General features: G+C 38.8%; 1 protein-coding gene across 2 annotated transcripts in view; it reads left to right on the top strand.

Moving 5' to 3' along the window:
• USP45 (ubiquitin specific peptidase 45) overlaps window positions 1-14812 on the top strand; it is a 51401-nt gene extending 36589 nt beyond the window's left edge. For both annotated transcript variants that reach the window (XM_035109333.3, XM_035109332.3), the window contains exons 13-18: window positions 2378-2518; window positions 6492-7176; window positions 9348-9445; window positions 10173-10259; window positions 10575-10728; window positions 11974-14812. In XM_035109333.3, coding sequence (XP_034965224.3) covers window positions 2378-2518; window positions 6492-7176; window positions 9348-9445; window positions 10173-10259; window positions 10575-10728; window positions 11974-12104 — 1296 coding nt within the window. In that variant the 3' untranslated portion in view covers window positions 12105-14812. The remainder of the gene's footprint in view (window positions 1-2377; window positions 2519-6491; window positions 7177-9347; window positions 9446-10172; window positions 10260-10574; window positions 10729-11973) is intronic.
• Window positions 14813-15807: the final 995 nt, after the last annotated feature.

The raw sequence follows: 15807 nt of genomic DNA, 5'->3' as shown, positions 1-15807 counted from the left end.
TCCTGAATTGAGACTCTTAAGTAAGATTAATATATTCAGACACATTTATTATCTAGCCATTTCCCTTTGCCTGTATGATATACTGGTTTTATACCAAAAGCACACAACTGATCTTGTCTGATATAAAAGGTGTGCAGTAGAAGCATTAACTTGATGTGTTTACCGTACTTGGCAAGTAGTTATTAGCATTTTCTCTGCTATGAATCAGTTATTCACAGTGAAAACATGCAGTGTAACTGAAGTATCTTATGGAAAGAGGTGTTTTCCTCATAGATTAAAGTATAAGCACCCTCACAATGTTTGGTATTTGAAGGGTCGACAGGTGAGGGCGAAGGAATCTGCTCAGGCACATCGGTTATATTTAAAATAAATGACCTTAATTACTCAGTGTTGACCCATGCAGGGTGAAGTTCTTCAGACAATCAGGTATTTTTAACAAGTAGCATTATTGGGGATGGGTAAGAATCACTGTTGTGGGAAAAGAGCGATTTCTGATGGATGCAGTCCTCAGCTGGCTATCTAAGCTACCTCACGACTTTGAAATGAGCAAATAAATGAAGTTTATATTCTGTACAGGCCCAGCCTTGTCAGATGTTTGAGTATGACCTGTAGAGTTGAAGTTATTTTGCTTTTCTGCATCATATGATCTCCTTAGGCCAGTGTTACTGATTTGGACTGGATGATAGCCCACATGCATGTACAAATCTACCACATTTTTCTGTGAATTGTTTTAAACAAGCATATGTGAGTACACACTTTCAGCTGTACTGTATTACTTTAACCAGTCACCAATAGAAAAGAAAGGAAGGATATGCCTTGAAGCATGGGGTACTTGGCCAGTCAAGCAGGCGAAGGGGAAGTTTAAAACCCTAAGACCCTGTTATGTAAAATAGATTAGCAAACAGTATCTCTCAACAGAGAAACCAGTATGTAATGACTATGTAAGGTGCAGTGAAGAAAGCTAGGTGGAGTTGGATAAATCTCTACATTCAGCTTGCAGGATCTTTTACTTGTGGGTTGTGTCCTTTTTCAAGCAATTTTATGCTTTTTATACTTGTTCTGAAGTTGGAAAGCTGGTCAATTTACTACATGTTTGACCACTTGTATGTAATGAATATGTATGTGCAAATGCTTGCACTCCTTAATAAGGCAATGATGTCACCATTTTGTAGGGAACACTTTGACTTCACATATTGTAGGGATGGAGAACTGGTGGAGATCCCAACTGTCGCTGGACTCAAAGTCTTCCCATCTCTGACCATTTGCCATGCTGCTCGAAGCTGGTGAGAGTTAAGAGTCCAACAACAGCTGGGGGAGGGGCGTCACAAGTTCCCTAACCCTGGTTTACCGAGCTTCTTCCCCTACTTTGGACGGCCTCCTAAGTCACTGCTGATTTACAGCTCTCACACTGGAGCCATCCCAGGCAGTCAGCCTAATGGTGAGGCAGACATTAGTTCTTCGTGAACTTAACAAAAAAGGGCTTTGAGAAATTTTAATCCTAAAAGCAGGGTATAAAAAACCTAAATGAATTTATAATAGATGAATGTACTCTGAAAATGCTCAGGGACATTTTATAACTACTTGATTTCTGTTTGGAAACTCTACAGTTGCCGGAACATTTGAGGGCAGGACCATAGCTCATGGAGAAGGACTGCAGCTCTGTTAGCAGAGCATCTGCTTTGCATGTAGAAGGTCCCAGGTTCAATTCCTGGCATCTACAGAGAAAACCCAATTTGAAAACCTGGAAAGCCATTGCTAGTTACTGTAGAGGCAGTACTGAGCAAGATGAAGCAGTAGCCTGACCGAGTATAAGGCAGCTTCCGGAGTTCCTGAGGGAGCAACCCTGCATAGATGGCAAGTCCTCAAGGCCTAGGACCTTCTCTTAGCCCAGCCTTCTGTAGCCTTGGGTGCCCAGATGCAACCTTCATCATTCCCTTCATTCAAACATGGCTGATGGTTGGGGATGATGTGGGCTGTATACCAACAACATCTAGGGACCTGAGTTTGGAAAAGGCTGATTTAGCCCATTGTATTTTATTTTCAAAAGGAAAGCCTTGACCTATGCTACTCTCTCAAGTTTCTGGGAGTCGTAATTTTGTGAAGTTTTCTAGAAGATATATGTCTTTGTAATTATTAACACATCTAATTAAATTTTTAAACACATTAATAATATTTTACAAGATATGATTAGGACATGACCAGTAAACTAACCAGGTGTGTGTGTGTGTGTGTGTGTGTGTGTCAAATGTCTAATTTACTCTGTGCACATTGATATAAGCCAGCACGGTCTTGTTTGGAAAAGGTAGGAGGGATTTTTTAAATATATATATATAGGAGATTGTATGTTTTACCTTGAATAACCACATGTATTTTCCAGATCTCAAAACCTGTTCCTTTTGGGAGGACAAGCAGAGGTAAACATATCCAAGAAACAGATGCTGAGTACAACTGTTCTGTTACTGCTCTGAATAATCAACAATCTAAACTATCTAGAAAGCATTTGTTAACAAAAGATAAGGTAAGAATGCAACAGCTTTGCTGATCTGTAGTTCAACTAGTTGTATAACAAATTTCATTTTTATGGAAATTTGCATTAGCTGCATATTAGGTTTGAATAGGTCTCTTTTAATCTACAGCACTATATTACAGATTTTTTTGATATATTGTACATCTGATACTTCCAGGACTCATAATGTGGTGTTGATAAATTACCGGGTTTTAAAGTACTGTATTTCTGAAACTGAAAAGTGTGTGATATATTCACACCCACAAATAAAAAAGACGGGTTTAAAAATTATCTTTCTTTCTTAAAATAAAATAAAATAAAATAATAAAATAAGCTACTTTTCAAATTCATTCTCCACGCTCTGTGCCCTCCTCCCGGCTTTCCTCTAGTGTTGTCCAAGTTTGCTTCTGGCTGCAATTGCAAGCAGCGCAGGGCTGGCCAAGAGAGCAGACAAGTCAGCCTTCGTGCCATTTGGTGGATCAGTTGGCAGGGTGTACTACATGAGAAGTGCAGCCAACACAGTCTCCCAGGAGACTTGGAACATGGCTTCCATGATGTGCTCAGCCTCCAGTGGCCCAAGGCCCTATGAACCATAGTTCAGCCTCTTAACATGGTTCTTCCTGATGGTGGCACAGCATGCTGCAGATATGCTGGGCTAATACAATGTGAGATGCTGATATTTTTGCTGCAAATATTCTACTGTACTGCACATTATTTTACAAGGAAAGCTTTTATGTTTAGATAATTTATTGAAAGTATAATACTTCAGACCATTTTTTATTATTTAAAATTGTAACCTATATCCTTCAACATCTTCAACAGATGAAAGAATGTTTTGCTTAACAGCTGAGTGGTGAGCGTGAGGCCTCTAAGGCAGTCTGGCAGAATTTCCCATCTCCTGTTCGGGTTGTTTTTTTAAAAAAACCACTGACTTTAAAAATACTATTGCTGAAAATCTAAAAACCTACTTATTTCTCTTTGCTTTTTATTTTTCCATTCCCTTCCATTATTGTGTTCTCTCTCTTTCCCCCCCTCCTTCTTTCCCTCCCCCCCACCATATACACACAAATGCTATGATTTTTACATTTGTTGTCTGTTTCAGATTTTGATCCATTTGCTCTCAGCACAAAATCTTCTACTTGGCATCTCTTTGTATGCAGTCATGCAAATTTGTGGAGACCCTCTCCCTCTTTTTAATGGAGTCTGGAATTATGAAATGCTTAAAAAATTTTTTTCCAGTCTCAGAAACTGGACCACAAGGCTTCCTTCAAACATTCTACCACTTGTATAGTGGCAAAGCTCACTAAAAGAATTGTGCGAGACTATCAGTCCATTGTCTGCCCCTGCTATGTTTTAGTCTTTTTTTTGGGGGGGGGATCCATATTGATTCAGAGGTAGCCGTGAGAAATTGAGGCCATGTACAATGCATGGAGAATAATAGTTGTGCTGTGTTCCCTCCCTCCCTTCTTTGTCTTAAAAGGCAAGACAAGGGGGAATGCTCAGACTATATGTGGAGGAATCCAGAGCTAGCAATACAGGGAAGTGAATTTCAGGGGCTATTGGGGAAATCCTTCAATGGGAATTGAACAATTGTGAACACTGAATTCTGCCCTGCCCCCACCCCCCCATAGTTTGCCTGCAGAAAAGCAGTTTCAACTTTCATGCAGGTCTCTTTTGTGCAGTCTTAGACATGGGATGGGGTGATCAAGAATGTCATCAGCAGTATCAGTAAGTCAGTGATGGTACCAAGTGCTGCTCTTTGGTACTTTGAGGCAAGATACTGCATGAGATGGCCCTCCCACCTTGCTGTTGTTTCTCACTTGCTTATCTCTCCCACTGGCCCAGTCCTCTAAGATAATCAGCAAGGCATGTTGGGTTTCTGTTCCTTCTCCTTGCTTGTTCTTTTCAAGCGGGCAGATAAACAAGCAGCAGCAGCAGCAGCAGCAGCAAGAATGAGTATATCAGGATCAGGAGCCTGCAGGTATTGGTAGTGGGTCCCCCTACTGGGGTACAGGCTTGGACTCTTCCATTTCCTGAAATGATGCTGGCCTGTTGGGGGCCCATGAAACATGCTCCGTCACATTCCAGGCAGAATTTTAAATCCAAAGACCTTGCTTGCTGGGAAAACAGGCTGTGATTTGAGCACTAGGAAAATGTGATGCAGCCAATACAAACGTTTCTGTAAGGAAGGATATTTTGGATCCCGTGCAACAAAAGTGCAATTCCCTTCCCCCTTGATTGTTTAGAAAAGCTTTAAGAGTATAAGCTTTGAGCCATTGAAATTAATGGAAGCCGTCCCCCTTTTAGATGAGTGACTTGCCCATAATAATACAGAAAGTTGGGAAAATTCTAATAGGGTCTGGAGGCTGATCAATTTAATTTTAGTATTCAAAGTCTGAATTAAAATAAAGAGGAATACATTTGAGGAGGAGTGTGTAAATGACCTAAAGAGGTATTTACCACTATAGTTAAATGGTTCACTTTTCATTTAGAAAGTTCCTTGCTGCTAGTGGAAAGCTTTCTTGGTCCCCTTGGTCATATAAACATAAACATCTATGTGTGCCTGATTAAATTCAGTGGACTTTAGTTCCAGCTGAGATAATTTAGGACTCACCTAAGGGATATTTACCATCTTTATATTTACTAGAAAAATTATTTTGAGATAGGGCACTGCCAATTCCAAACACCATGTGTTGGGATCCTTTTTCCTTAGCCAAGGATGACAGAAAGCCCAGCTATATCTGAATATCCAAGGGCATTTGGAAAAAAACCAACACTTCACTGGAAGGCAGGCTTTTAAAACCTTTTTGCCAAGCCTAATGCTGCTTTTGTTAAACAAAGTTAAACTTTGTAGTGTTGATAAATGTATAATACTGTTCATATAGTTCTCGAGGGATTTTAAAACACTTTCAGTTTTACTTAAGTTGTACACGTTAATTTTTATTATGCTTTCATATCCCACTTACTGCTCAAACCAGCCAAAACTGCTTTATGTTAAGAATAATCCATCCATGAAATATTGTAGAATTGGAGTCATGAGAGGAATGAGCTGCCACTGTTTTTTTCTTTATTTATTGCAGAAGTTTTACAAGCCCTTAAGATAAATTGATTTTGAAAGCATAAGAGATTTTATTACAGATGGAATCTAAGTTTAAATTGCATGGAATCAAAAATTGAATTTAAGCTTTAGGTTTGGTTAGTAATTAAATATTTTTGTTTGTGATACTAAATTAATGCATTTAATTTAAAATATCCTAGGCACTACCTCTTTCAGCTCTATATACTTTTCAGAGCTCATCTGTACCTGACTAGCTTAACCAGAAGGTGGAGTAACAGAGAAGGGTGTGGGGGTAGGCGAGTTATTTGGGGAAAGGAAACTGGAGTGCCCTGCAACTCCTATCAAATAACAGGTCAGCTGTGTCTGTGATCTGTAAACATCACAGATCCAGAGCTTTCTAGTACTGCCATGCAAAAACATGGATCCAATGCACAGATGCTTATGGATCATTATCATTTGTCCAAGGAATGCCCTCAAAACCATTATCAAATCCTAGGTCTTTGTGTCTTCTGTGGCTGGTTTTGTTGTCATCCTATATAAAGACCATGGAAATCCATGAGGATATTGGGGTCTGCCATAGAGAATCCCCTCTCCAGGACCACCACCACCCAAACTCCCGAGGGTAGTGGAACTACCAAAAAGCCCTTTCTGCTGATCTTAACACCCGGGAGGGGCTGTAGGGTTTCCATAAGATAGGTTAAAGGGTTTTTCTCTCTCAGAAAGGAAGGATATTTCAAGTTGGAGTACATCGCCAAAGACATTTTAAAGCAAATGCATAAACACTGGTTTTTGTTTATTTGTTTTTAAAAAACCATCTTTTCTGAATGCTTTTAAAGAGTTAGTGCAGTGCTTTTATGGATTTTCAACAGACTTATGTTTGGGTTTCCCCCCCCCCCTCCCTTTTGCTAATGATGTGGAAATTGACAGAACCAAGAAAATCATGAAAGAAGATTTGCCAAAAAATCCTCCTCTGCTGAAGAAGAAACAAGACATTTTATCATGCACAAAAAAGTCCGAAACACTAAAGGTGAAGGAAGATCTGCTGTTCCATATACAGGAGACAGCAGTTCGGTAATGGAATCTGCAGCAAATGGAAGTCAGACTGAAGGCAGTGAAAAAGAAGCAAGTCATTCTGAAAGTAGCATTGGTGCAGACAGTGAGGCCTCTGAAAGCGAAAGTCATTCTAAGCAAACTGCTTCCAACAGAGCTTGTAGCACACCTGGCTTGTGCATTGATGAGCATAAACATTTATCTGCAAGCATTAAATCACAGTGTAACAAATCAAGTGATGGCAGTACAGAGGGACTTACTACTGGCTTATCAAACCTCTGCTTGGGTAGTGGTGTCAGTGAGACTGAAGGGACTCGCAGTAGAGATCAGCTGTCAAGTCTGTCCAACAACGTTTCAGCAGAGAACCCCCCATTACTGCAAAACCCTCAAAATGCTTTCCAGACTCTTTCTCAATGTTACATAACTAGTTCTAAAGAATGTTCAGTCCAGTCATGCCTCTACCAGTTTACATATGTGGAGCTCTTAATGGGAAACAACAAACTTTTGTGTGAGAACTGTACGGAACGGAAACAGAAGCACCAGAAGAAAGCAAATTTCACAGGTAATGAAATGGTGGCTGAGTATATTGTTTCACATAAACAACTTTTCAGGGTCCAAAGGAGTGTATGATTTGGCACACTTGGGGGCGGGGGGCGGGGAATGTATTACTGTATATGTCTTCAAAAGCAGCCACCATCCTGCATGGTAAACTGCATTTGAAACAGAGAGGAATTTCAAAGACCTTTTGTCACCCGGCATGAAAGTCCACTCTTTAGAGATAAAGTTCAGAACTCCTTTTGGGCATTTCCAAGACCTTGATCAGCCTAAAATAGTCCTTTGGATTCTGGCTGTAGAACCAAGAGACCCTGAAAAGCTGTATGATTGCACATGTGCAGTGCTCCTGTGCAGGATTCGGGACAGTTGGTTGTCATTCTATGCCCACTCAGGCATACTCAGTCCTCTTTGGGCTGTCTTTCTACAGAACTTGTGATTCTCCAGAGCATGCTAATAGCCTCCCTCTTCTGTGTGAATTTTGGCTACAAATGCACTCAGTTACATGTTGATGTGATTACAGGTAGGTAGCCGTGTTGGTCTGGGTGCACACGAAAGCTCATACCAAAATAAAAACTTAGTTGGTCTTTAAGGTGCTACTGAAGGAATTTTTTATGTTGATGTGATACATTCAAAGCACTTCATTTTTTTAAAAAAAAATTCACAAAACCTTAACTCTAATTGGCATACAATACAAAGCTTGTGATTGATGAAATTTATGCAGATTCCCCAGATACGTAATTTATTCCAGTTGCATAAATAGGTTTTGTCTATATGCGCTTGTGTGATTTATATACAGTGGTACCTCTACTTACGAATTTAATGCGTTCCGAACACACATTTGTAAGTCGAAAAAATTTGTAAGTCGAATCCCATAGGAATGCATTGGGAGAAAAAATTCGTAAGTCGAAGCAACCCTATCTAAAAATTCGTAAGTAGAAAAAAATCCTATCTAAACCGCATCCAAGATGGCGGACGGAGCTCTATTTGTAAGTAGAAAAATTCATAAGTAGAGTTATTTGTAAGTAGAGGTACCACTGTATTCTAGAGGACCTAAATAAATATGACATTTGTTACCATCTTTCATTAATTTGTATTTGTATATTAATGCCCTCTTGTGGCCAAAATGCATTTACAGTGTTTTTCTTCTTCTATTGATGTCTCCCAGCAAAATCACTCCAACATGAAAGATATGGAGATTTGTCTTGTGGTTTGTAAACATGGGAAATAATGCAGTTGGAGAGTGGCTAGGTGGCAATAGTTGCCTCTAGCTGAATTTTCTCTGGCATAAACTTACTCACTTCAGAACATGATTTAGGAGTTTAGCAATATGACTTGCTGGACCAGACTGAGGTCTGTCTACTTCCACAAGTTGTTTGCCTTTAGCACCCGATAATAGATATATTGCTTCAGTGCATGGAGACACTGTTTTGCGTGTCAGGGCTAGTTAAAAATTGATAAGTGTTTCTTCCATGACTGTATCTAATCTGTTTTAAAAGTGGATTTATTGTAATTTTTTAACACAAATTTGTATGTGTGATTTATAAATCATAACATCGCACACAGTGTCTGTTGTAAGTCCGTATGATCAGTAAACTGAATATCATCCATGTTCACCTGTATAAAACATGGGGAAAATACAGAGTCCTTATGAGCAATAATATAAATATCTGTGTTATATACTTGCTGTACTGTACATAAAGGTTTTTCTTCTTTTCAGAACTGATAGTTGCTATTGAAGTAGGACTTGCATAAATTTGCTGTGGTAGGGGCAACAGGATTTCCCAGAGCCATTCCTTTAGTTTGACAATAACATTAATAATCAAATCTGAAATATTTTTTTCTCCAGTATTATGTCCAAAATATCCAGCAAAAAAGGAGAGGAGGGCCTTCTGACCATTTTTGAACATTCAATATGTTCACTGAGCCAGTGTTCTTAGTAGAAAGTCTAATGGAATTGGATCTTGGAGACTTTTGTCTCAGATATTTAGCAGTGTTGATGACTTTAGGGAAATCATTGCTTATTTAACATTAGCTGCCATCTGAAAAACAGGAATATAGGACTATTACTAAACATTCATGTTTCTGGATTTTTGTGGGAGTGTATGCATACTTAAAATACTACAGAAAATAAAAAATGCTGCCATGCTTTTTAAACTGGTATATTTTTTTTCTGTACAGAAAAGAAAATAGAAGGTATATATACAAATGCCAGGAAGCAGCTGTTGATTTCTTCAGTTCCTGCTGTTCTTGTTCTCCATCTGAAAAGATTTCATCAGGTAAAGTCTTGAAATAAAGTGTTATTGAAAGGAGTTATAATTTTGGACTGTACTGAATTTCTGTAAAACTGTATTTTCTCCAGAGAGACTAGTGATTCTTCTGCTGATGAAAATTATCCTCATCCATGTCACATTTTGACTGAGGAAGAAATATCAAAGACTTGATCCTTTTACACACACCCAAAGAAAATTGTGTTTTAGGGTGGTATCCAATGCTAATCCTACTCTCACCAGACCACTGAAGTTAACACACATGGATAACATAGGTTCATGAATTTCAGAAAGTCTACTCTGAGTAGGATTTGTTGGCTCTTAATGTTGTGAAATTTCTAATGTTGTTTTGTTATATTTTCTATGACTGTGTGGTTTATAAATAAATAAAGTAGAAATGACTAAGCCATTTTGTTAGTGGATCTTTAGATTCATAGCATTTTTCAAAAATGCAGTTTAGTTCTGTACAATACATAATTTCAACAGATGCAGCATTTCTCTTTGTGGTTCTGCAATTTAGCCTTCTATGTTGCATTTCTGCATTTCTGCATGACTGAATTTAGCAATTTTCTTATCAACATATCAAGTAAATAAATTAGTCAGTGTATGTATACTGTTCTTGTCATTGCAGTCGATTCAGAATTTTTTAATTTAAAACGTTCAGTACTATGGTTTTGCAGTACAGCTGGATTCAGGTGGCAAAGTAGAAATAGTAAATATTTCATTTCTTCTTCAGGCTGGTATGAGTCTAAGGAAAGTAAACCGTCACGTGGATTTCCCTCTTGTTTTGGACTTGGCTCCGTTTTGTTCTGCTTCTTGCAAGGTATGGCATGTCAGAAGCACCATTTCAATTTATACAGTACTTCAAAGATAATTTCAGGCTTCAGTTTTTACAGGTGTCTTTGTTTTCAAGCCTAAGGCTTCCCCTTATTTTTCTGCCATGTCAACATAGCTGTATTGAATTGGCAATAGCTAAAAAACAAAAAACAAACTCTTGCTAGCCTAAGATGTAAAATTAGTGAAGGCTTGTCACTGTTTTTGCTAATTGTTATATTTTTAAGCTGAGTATGTTCTCAAAACTCACTGCATAGAAATCACATTTCCCCCTTTCCATCTCCCTTTTGTTTTTGCAATGAAGAATGTGGCAGATGGTGGAAAAGTTCTCTACTCTCTTTATGGAATAGTGGAGCATAGTGGGTCCATGCGAGGAGGTCACTATGCAGCATATGTGAAAGTCAGAGCACCATCCAAAAAGATTTTGGAGCACATTTCTAGCAACAGAAATGTTCAAGGTATGTACCTAAAGAAAATGATGCATTTTTGGGACACACACATCTAGTACATGAAATGCATGCCTTTTTCTCGGTATCACACAGTTGGTTTTATCAGTTCAGTACTTCCGCAGCCTACAATAAACAGTTATCTTTTAGATCCAGCCCACCTTTTTCCAGCAAAAGGACAATTAAGACATTCCGTTTCTTACGCTTGCAATAATTTCCACATTCAAGATTTCCAGCCTATGGTCATAAATAGCAACTTTTGAATCTGGATGCTGGAAGATTCAGGACGCGCTGAAGGAAGTAATCTTCACACAGCACATAATAATTAAAACAGTGGAATTCTCTCCCACATAAGGTAGTAATAATGACCACCAACTTGGATGGCATTAAAAGATTAGATGCATGGACAGTAAATCTACGAATGGCTAGGAGTCATGACGGCTATGTTTAAAGCAGTAAGCCTCTGAATACCAGTTGTTGGAAGTCAGTGGGGAGAACACTGTGGCACTCAGGTTCTGCTCATAGGCTTCTCATAGACATCATACATGGTTGGCCACCATGAGAAAAGCGTGCTGGACTAGATGGGCCAGCAGGGCTCTTCTTAACATTTACTGCTGAAATCTTGTATCTTCTATATTGGAGATAATATGTCATTTCACATTGTTCAGGACTCTCTGTATTATCCAGGACTGCTGGATATCTGTGCTGTAGACTCAATGATTCTGCATTTACAAAGCAGCCCCATAAACTGTAGACATGGGTATCTTCAGAAGCTAAGTGTTCTCTTTTTAAATTATAAGTGTGTAGCCTGCACAGAAGCAGAAATGTATTTGTAACATGGACAAGTTTCTAGTGAAATCGCAAGAGGCTAGAAAGGACGAGAAATCCATTGCTCATGTAGTGGGGTTTTGGTGCTCTATGCACTTTTATTTCCATTTCTTCTCTGCCCCCCCCCAAACTACTGGCCCTTTTCTCCCTGCCCAAGCACAGAGCAGTGGAGGTATCCAACAAAGTAGCTTCAGTTTTCAAGGCCACTCTAGCTCACTCCAACATGCAGTTGTGAAAACACTGCCTTTCCCAATTTGTACTCTTTTGCTAAGACAATTTTCAAAGCTGGCAGTACTGAGAATATGAAAACAAAGTTTCAGTGAAATTTATGCAATAACAAACCTTCAAAATTCTCACAGTTATTGGCTTAGTCATATTCTCTTTTGCACTATGATGGTAATTAATACTTTTTATTTTTTTGCATTGCAGGTTTGAAAGACTCTGTAGGAGCCACTGTAGGACAATGGGTATATGTCAGTGATACCCATGTACAAGGAGTTACAGAATCAAGAGTATTAAATTCACAAGCATACTTGCTTTTCTATGAAAGAATACTGTAGCTATAATCAATACTGAAAGTCTAAATAAGTTATTTTTCTGTTTTCTTAAATGCAGTACATGTAAATATTGTGCTTTTATCTGTTCTCTAATACAAAAATTACCATGATTTCTTTCTTTAAAAACCATGCCTTGCATTCTAAGAAGCTGGTGCATGCACAAAACACCTAGATACACACATAAGTAGGGTATCTTACTATGCTGATTGGCAGCTGCCCATCAAACAGCAGAGGATGCAGTTTTAGCACCCTGTGTTGGTGCTTTTGGAAGGGGCATGTGGAGCTGCCACCAGAGTGGAGGAACAGAAAATCACCTCATGTGTAAGTGGGAATAACTTCATGTTTCTCTGAATATAAGTCCACATGCTCATTATCTAAATCCCCAAAATGCATTTGAAACAATGTACTTGGAAACTGAATACTGTAGTGAAATTTCAATTCCGGATGAGCAAAATTTTAAAAAAACATGAATTGAGAAATGAACTGGAGTTCTGCCTGAGTTTTCCTTAATACAGAAGTAGGGTTGCAGCTCACATAAGCAGTCTCTTTCTCTACCTTTCTCTTGCAATAAGGGGAGGCAGAGGACTGTATAGCAGAGACTAGAGCAAAATTCTTCCACCTGATTTTGGTGATTTCCCCCCTCCCACTGCAAGCTAGTATAACACAACCCTCACTGTGCAGCCCTCTCCTTTGGAGAAGGCTTTTTCGGGGCAGTACAGGAGGGAGTGGGGAAGAGAGAGAGTGTGATTGCACAGGCTTTCTGTTTGTGCAACCATTAGAGTTAGTTTGTGCCATTCACTAATCATGTTTGAATAGCATATCTGAAACCTGACGTTCCTTTAAAACATTGCTGTAGTTTGTTAAGTTGCAAGCTCAACAATTGAGTTCTACTCTGTTGTGTATGCTTTAGTTGAGATTACTGCATTGCAGGAGGCTGGAGATGACCCTTGGGGTCCCTTCCAACTTTAAAATTCTGTGATTCTATCAATTCCTATATTCAAAAAAGGCATGTTGCAGTTCTTCTAGAACTGAATCTCTTCTGAATGCTTGTTGAGTTCTATATGCAGAAAGTTGAGTACATCAGGGAGTAGATTAGAACAGAGCCTTTCTACCTTATGTGCTTCCTTTTCACATTCAAAGAGTGCTTGAGATGGGAGTGTATTCAGATATGCACCATGACTATAGTCACTACAGTATGCTACTTTTTCAGAACATTTGACTTTGCTTATAGATATCCAAATATACTTTCTAGTCGTACATTATGTTCTCTGCCATTTATATCTGCAAAGCATCGTATAGTCAAGCATGCTGATTTACTGCACACCCAACATTTTAGGGTGGTGACTGGATACCCTATAATAATTATACATTTTCTTAGTTTTTGTGATTTACACATTACATATATACACTACTGACTGTACTCAATTTATTTTCTATTAAATATGGGGGTGGGGGTATATTGCTGTCTCTTACAAAGGATCAGGTCTGCTGTTTATTACTGTCCTCAATAATATGGATTTATGCATATTATTTCTATTGTACAGAGGACAGTGGGACTAGTTCCGCATGTGAAATGCATATTTTTAAACTTCTTTTTTTACCTGTGCACCACATGCTCTACTTTTAGGACTTGGAGAATTTTAAAGAAATATTATTATCTCTTTGTGGATACTCCTTTTCAGCTTCAGGACAATCCAAGTTTCTCCTGTGCACTGAACCACACATATTAGGATACTCTTTAAATTGTAGCCATTGGGTTCCAGCCAGTTATGTGTCTTAGCCGATGGTAAGGCTTCCATCAGTGGAATGGGGAGGAAAGCAGAGCATAGTTAAGGGAAGTAAGGGGCTGCGAGAGGGAGGAAGAATCATGAGAAATTGCTTCCCTCCCTTTCCAGTCACAGCAGCTTTGCTTACCAGCAGAGCAACCATGTTGGATATAACCCACTGCCTGCTAAAAACAAGAGAGTCAATTTAACAAGCTGTATAATGGGACAGCAGTGCGTGTGTCATGCACATGCGTATCTATCTCTGAGTAGTTTCATGCAGAATACACCCAGAATGTCTCCATACCCACCTCACTAATTCCAACTTTAATGATAATTTATTGATATTATGTTATAACCCCAGCACTGGAGAGAGAGTTGTTGTGACCTGTAGTAATCCATGATGATCCACATTTAATCTGATAATTTAAAGTAAATTAATCAGTTTCAGTGTGATCATTTCCAGATTACGTATCTATACCAACAAATCCAACACTCACCCATGCACATTTAGAGCAATGTAGCTTACTCAGATGTACCTTTTTATGCACAATCATATTCAGAATTTATTTTAAATGCCACATTCCAGCACTTTGGGGATAAGACATGAAGACTCAAGTGCATACAGGAATTTGCTATCTGTTTCTACACGGGTTAAAACCCCATACACTGAAAAGAAATGGTACCTATTCATTGGTACGGGAGTTCTGAAGAATGCATACACAAGCTCTGGAATGTGATTTATATTTTGGTTTCTACATCAAATAAAGACATTATATTTAAGAATTTCTAAAAAAGCATCCTTTAAAATTCACACAATTTAAAGCTAAATTCTGTCAAATTAAAAGGGAGTTAACTACACTTTTAAAATGCTCACATTAAAATCAGTGGGCTTTAAATGGCTGGCTCATGATAGCAAATGAACAGTGTATGGGTTCTGCTCATGCTGTTGTTGTTGTTTAGTCGTTTAGTCGTGTCCGACTCTTCGTGACCCCCATGGACCATAGCACGCCAGGCACTCCTGTCTTGCACTGCCTCCCGCAGTTTGGTCAAACTCATGTTCGTAGCTTCGAGAACACTGTCCAACCATCTTGTCCTCTGTCGTCCCCTTCTCCTAGTGCCCTCAATCTTTCCCAACATCAGGGTCTTTTCCAAGGATTCTTCTCTTCTCATGAGGTGGCCAAAGTCTGCTCATGCTACAAAAGCCTAATTAGCTTTCTACTTCTGGAGGTATCTTGGTTGAGTGGTTTTCTGTGATTTTTGAAAAAAAGGATCTCTGCCTGTATCTCCCTTGCAATCTCCTTGTACTACCTCAGGTTTTCACCTCTTGTATTTATATTCAGCCCTAGAATTAGAATTCAGTATCCCAATAACAGAGACACCATCACTTTTTCTCTCTTTGCTTTTCCCCATGCGTTTCAACCTTTTCAGCCTTTTGAAATGGCTCCCGACCTTCGACTTCTTTTTCTTTATACTAGCATGCCCATGTTAGTGTGGTTGTGGTTCAGACTGAAAGCAGTCCTCTGACTATAAAACACTTCCTCAGATAAGGAGGAATCATAGAAGGAAATCTGATATGATCACTACTGTAGTATGGTAACTGAGCAGTGCAAGTGGCACCATCTTCTGGCTTAATCTTGGAACTGCACACTGTAAAACCTGGATCTATTGGAATTTAGGCTACAAAGTACAGTATCAGGCCAGTACTTCCTAAGGCAGGGGTGTTCGCTTACCAACACAAGAGTCTCTGTGAGTTTTATGTTTAAGGCACAGTGAAAACTTGATTTGCCTGTTGGGAACAGCCGTGTGTTGAAAAGAAGTCTAGAATTTCAAAATACTTAATTTCAAAATGAAATATTTTAAATTTTTCCTCAATGGTTTACATATGATAGATTAAACCAGGGAACTTTGTGAGGCAGATGATACTTAGAATAAATTTAGAA

Source organism: Zootoca vivipara, chromosome 3 (assembly GCF_965207765.1).
Source record: "Zootoca vivipara chromosome 3, rZooViv2.hap1.1, whole genome shotgun sequence".
NCBI lineage: Eukaryota > Metazoa > Chordata > Lepidosauria > Squamata > Lacertidae > Zootoca > Zootoca vivipara.
Note: the sequence above shows the minus strand (reverse complement) of the source record. Positions and strands in the feature narration are given on the sequence as shown.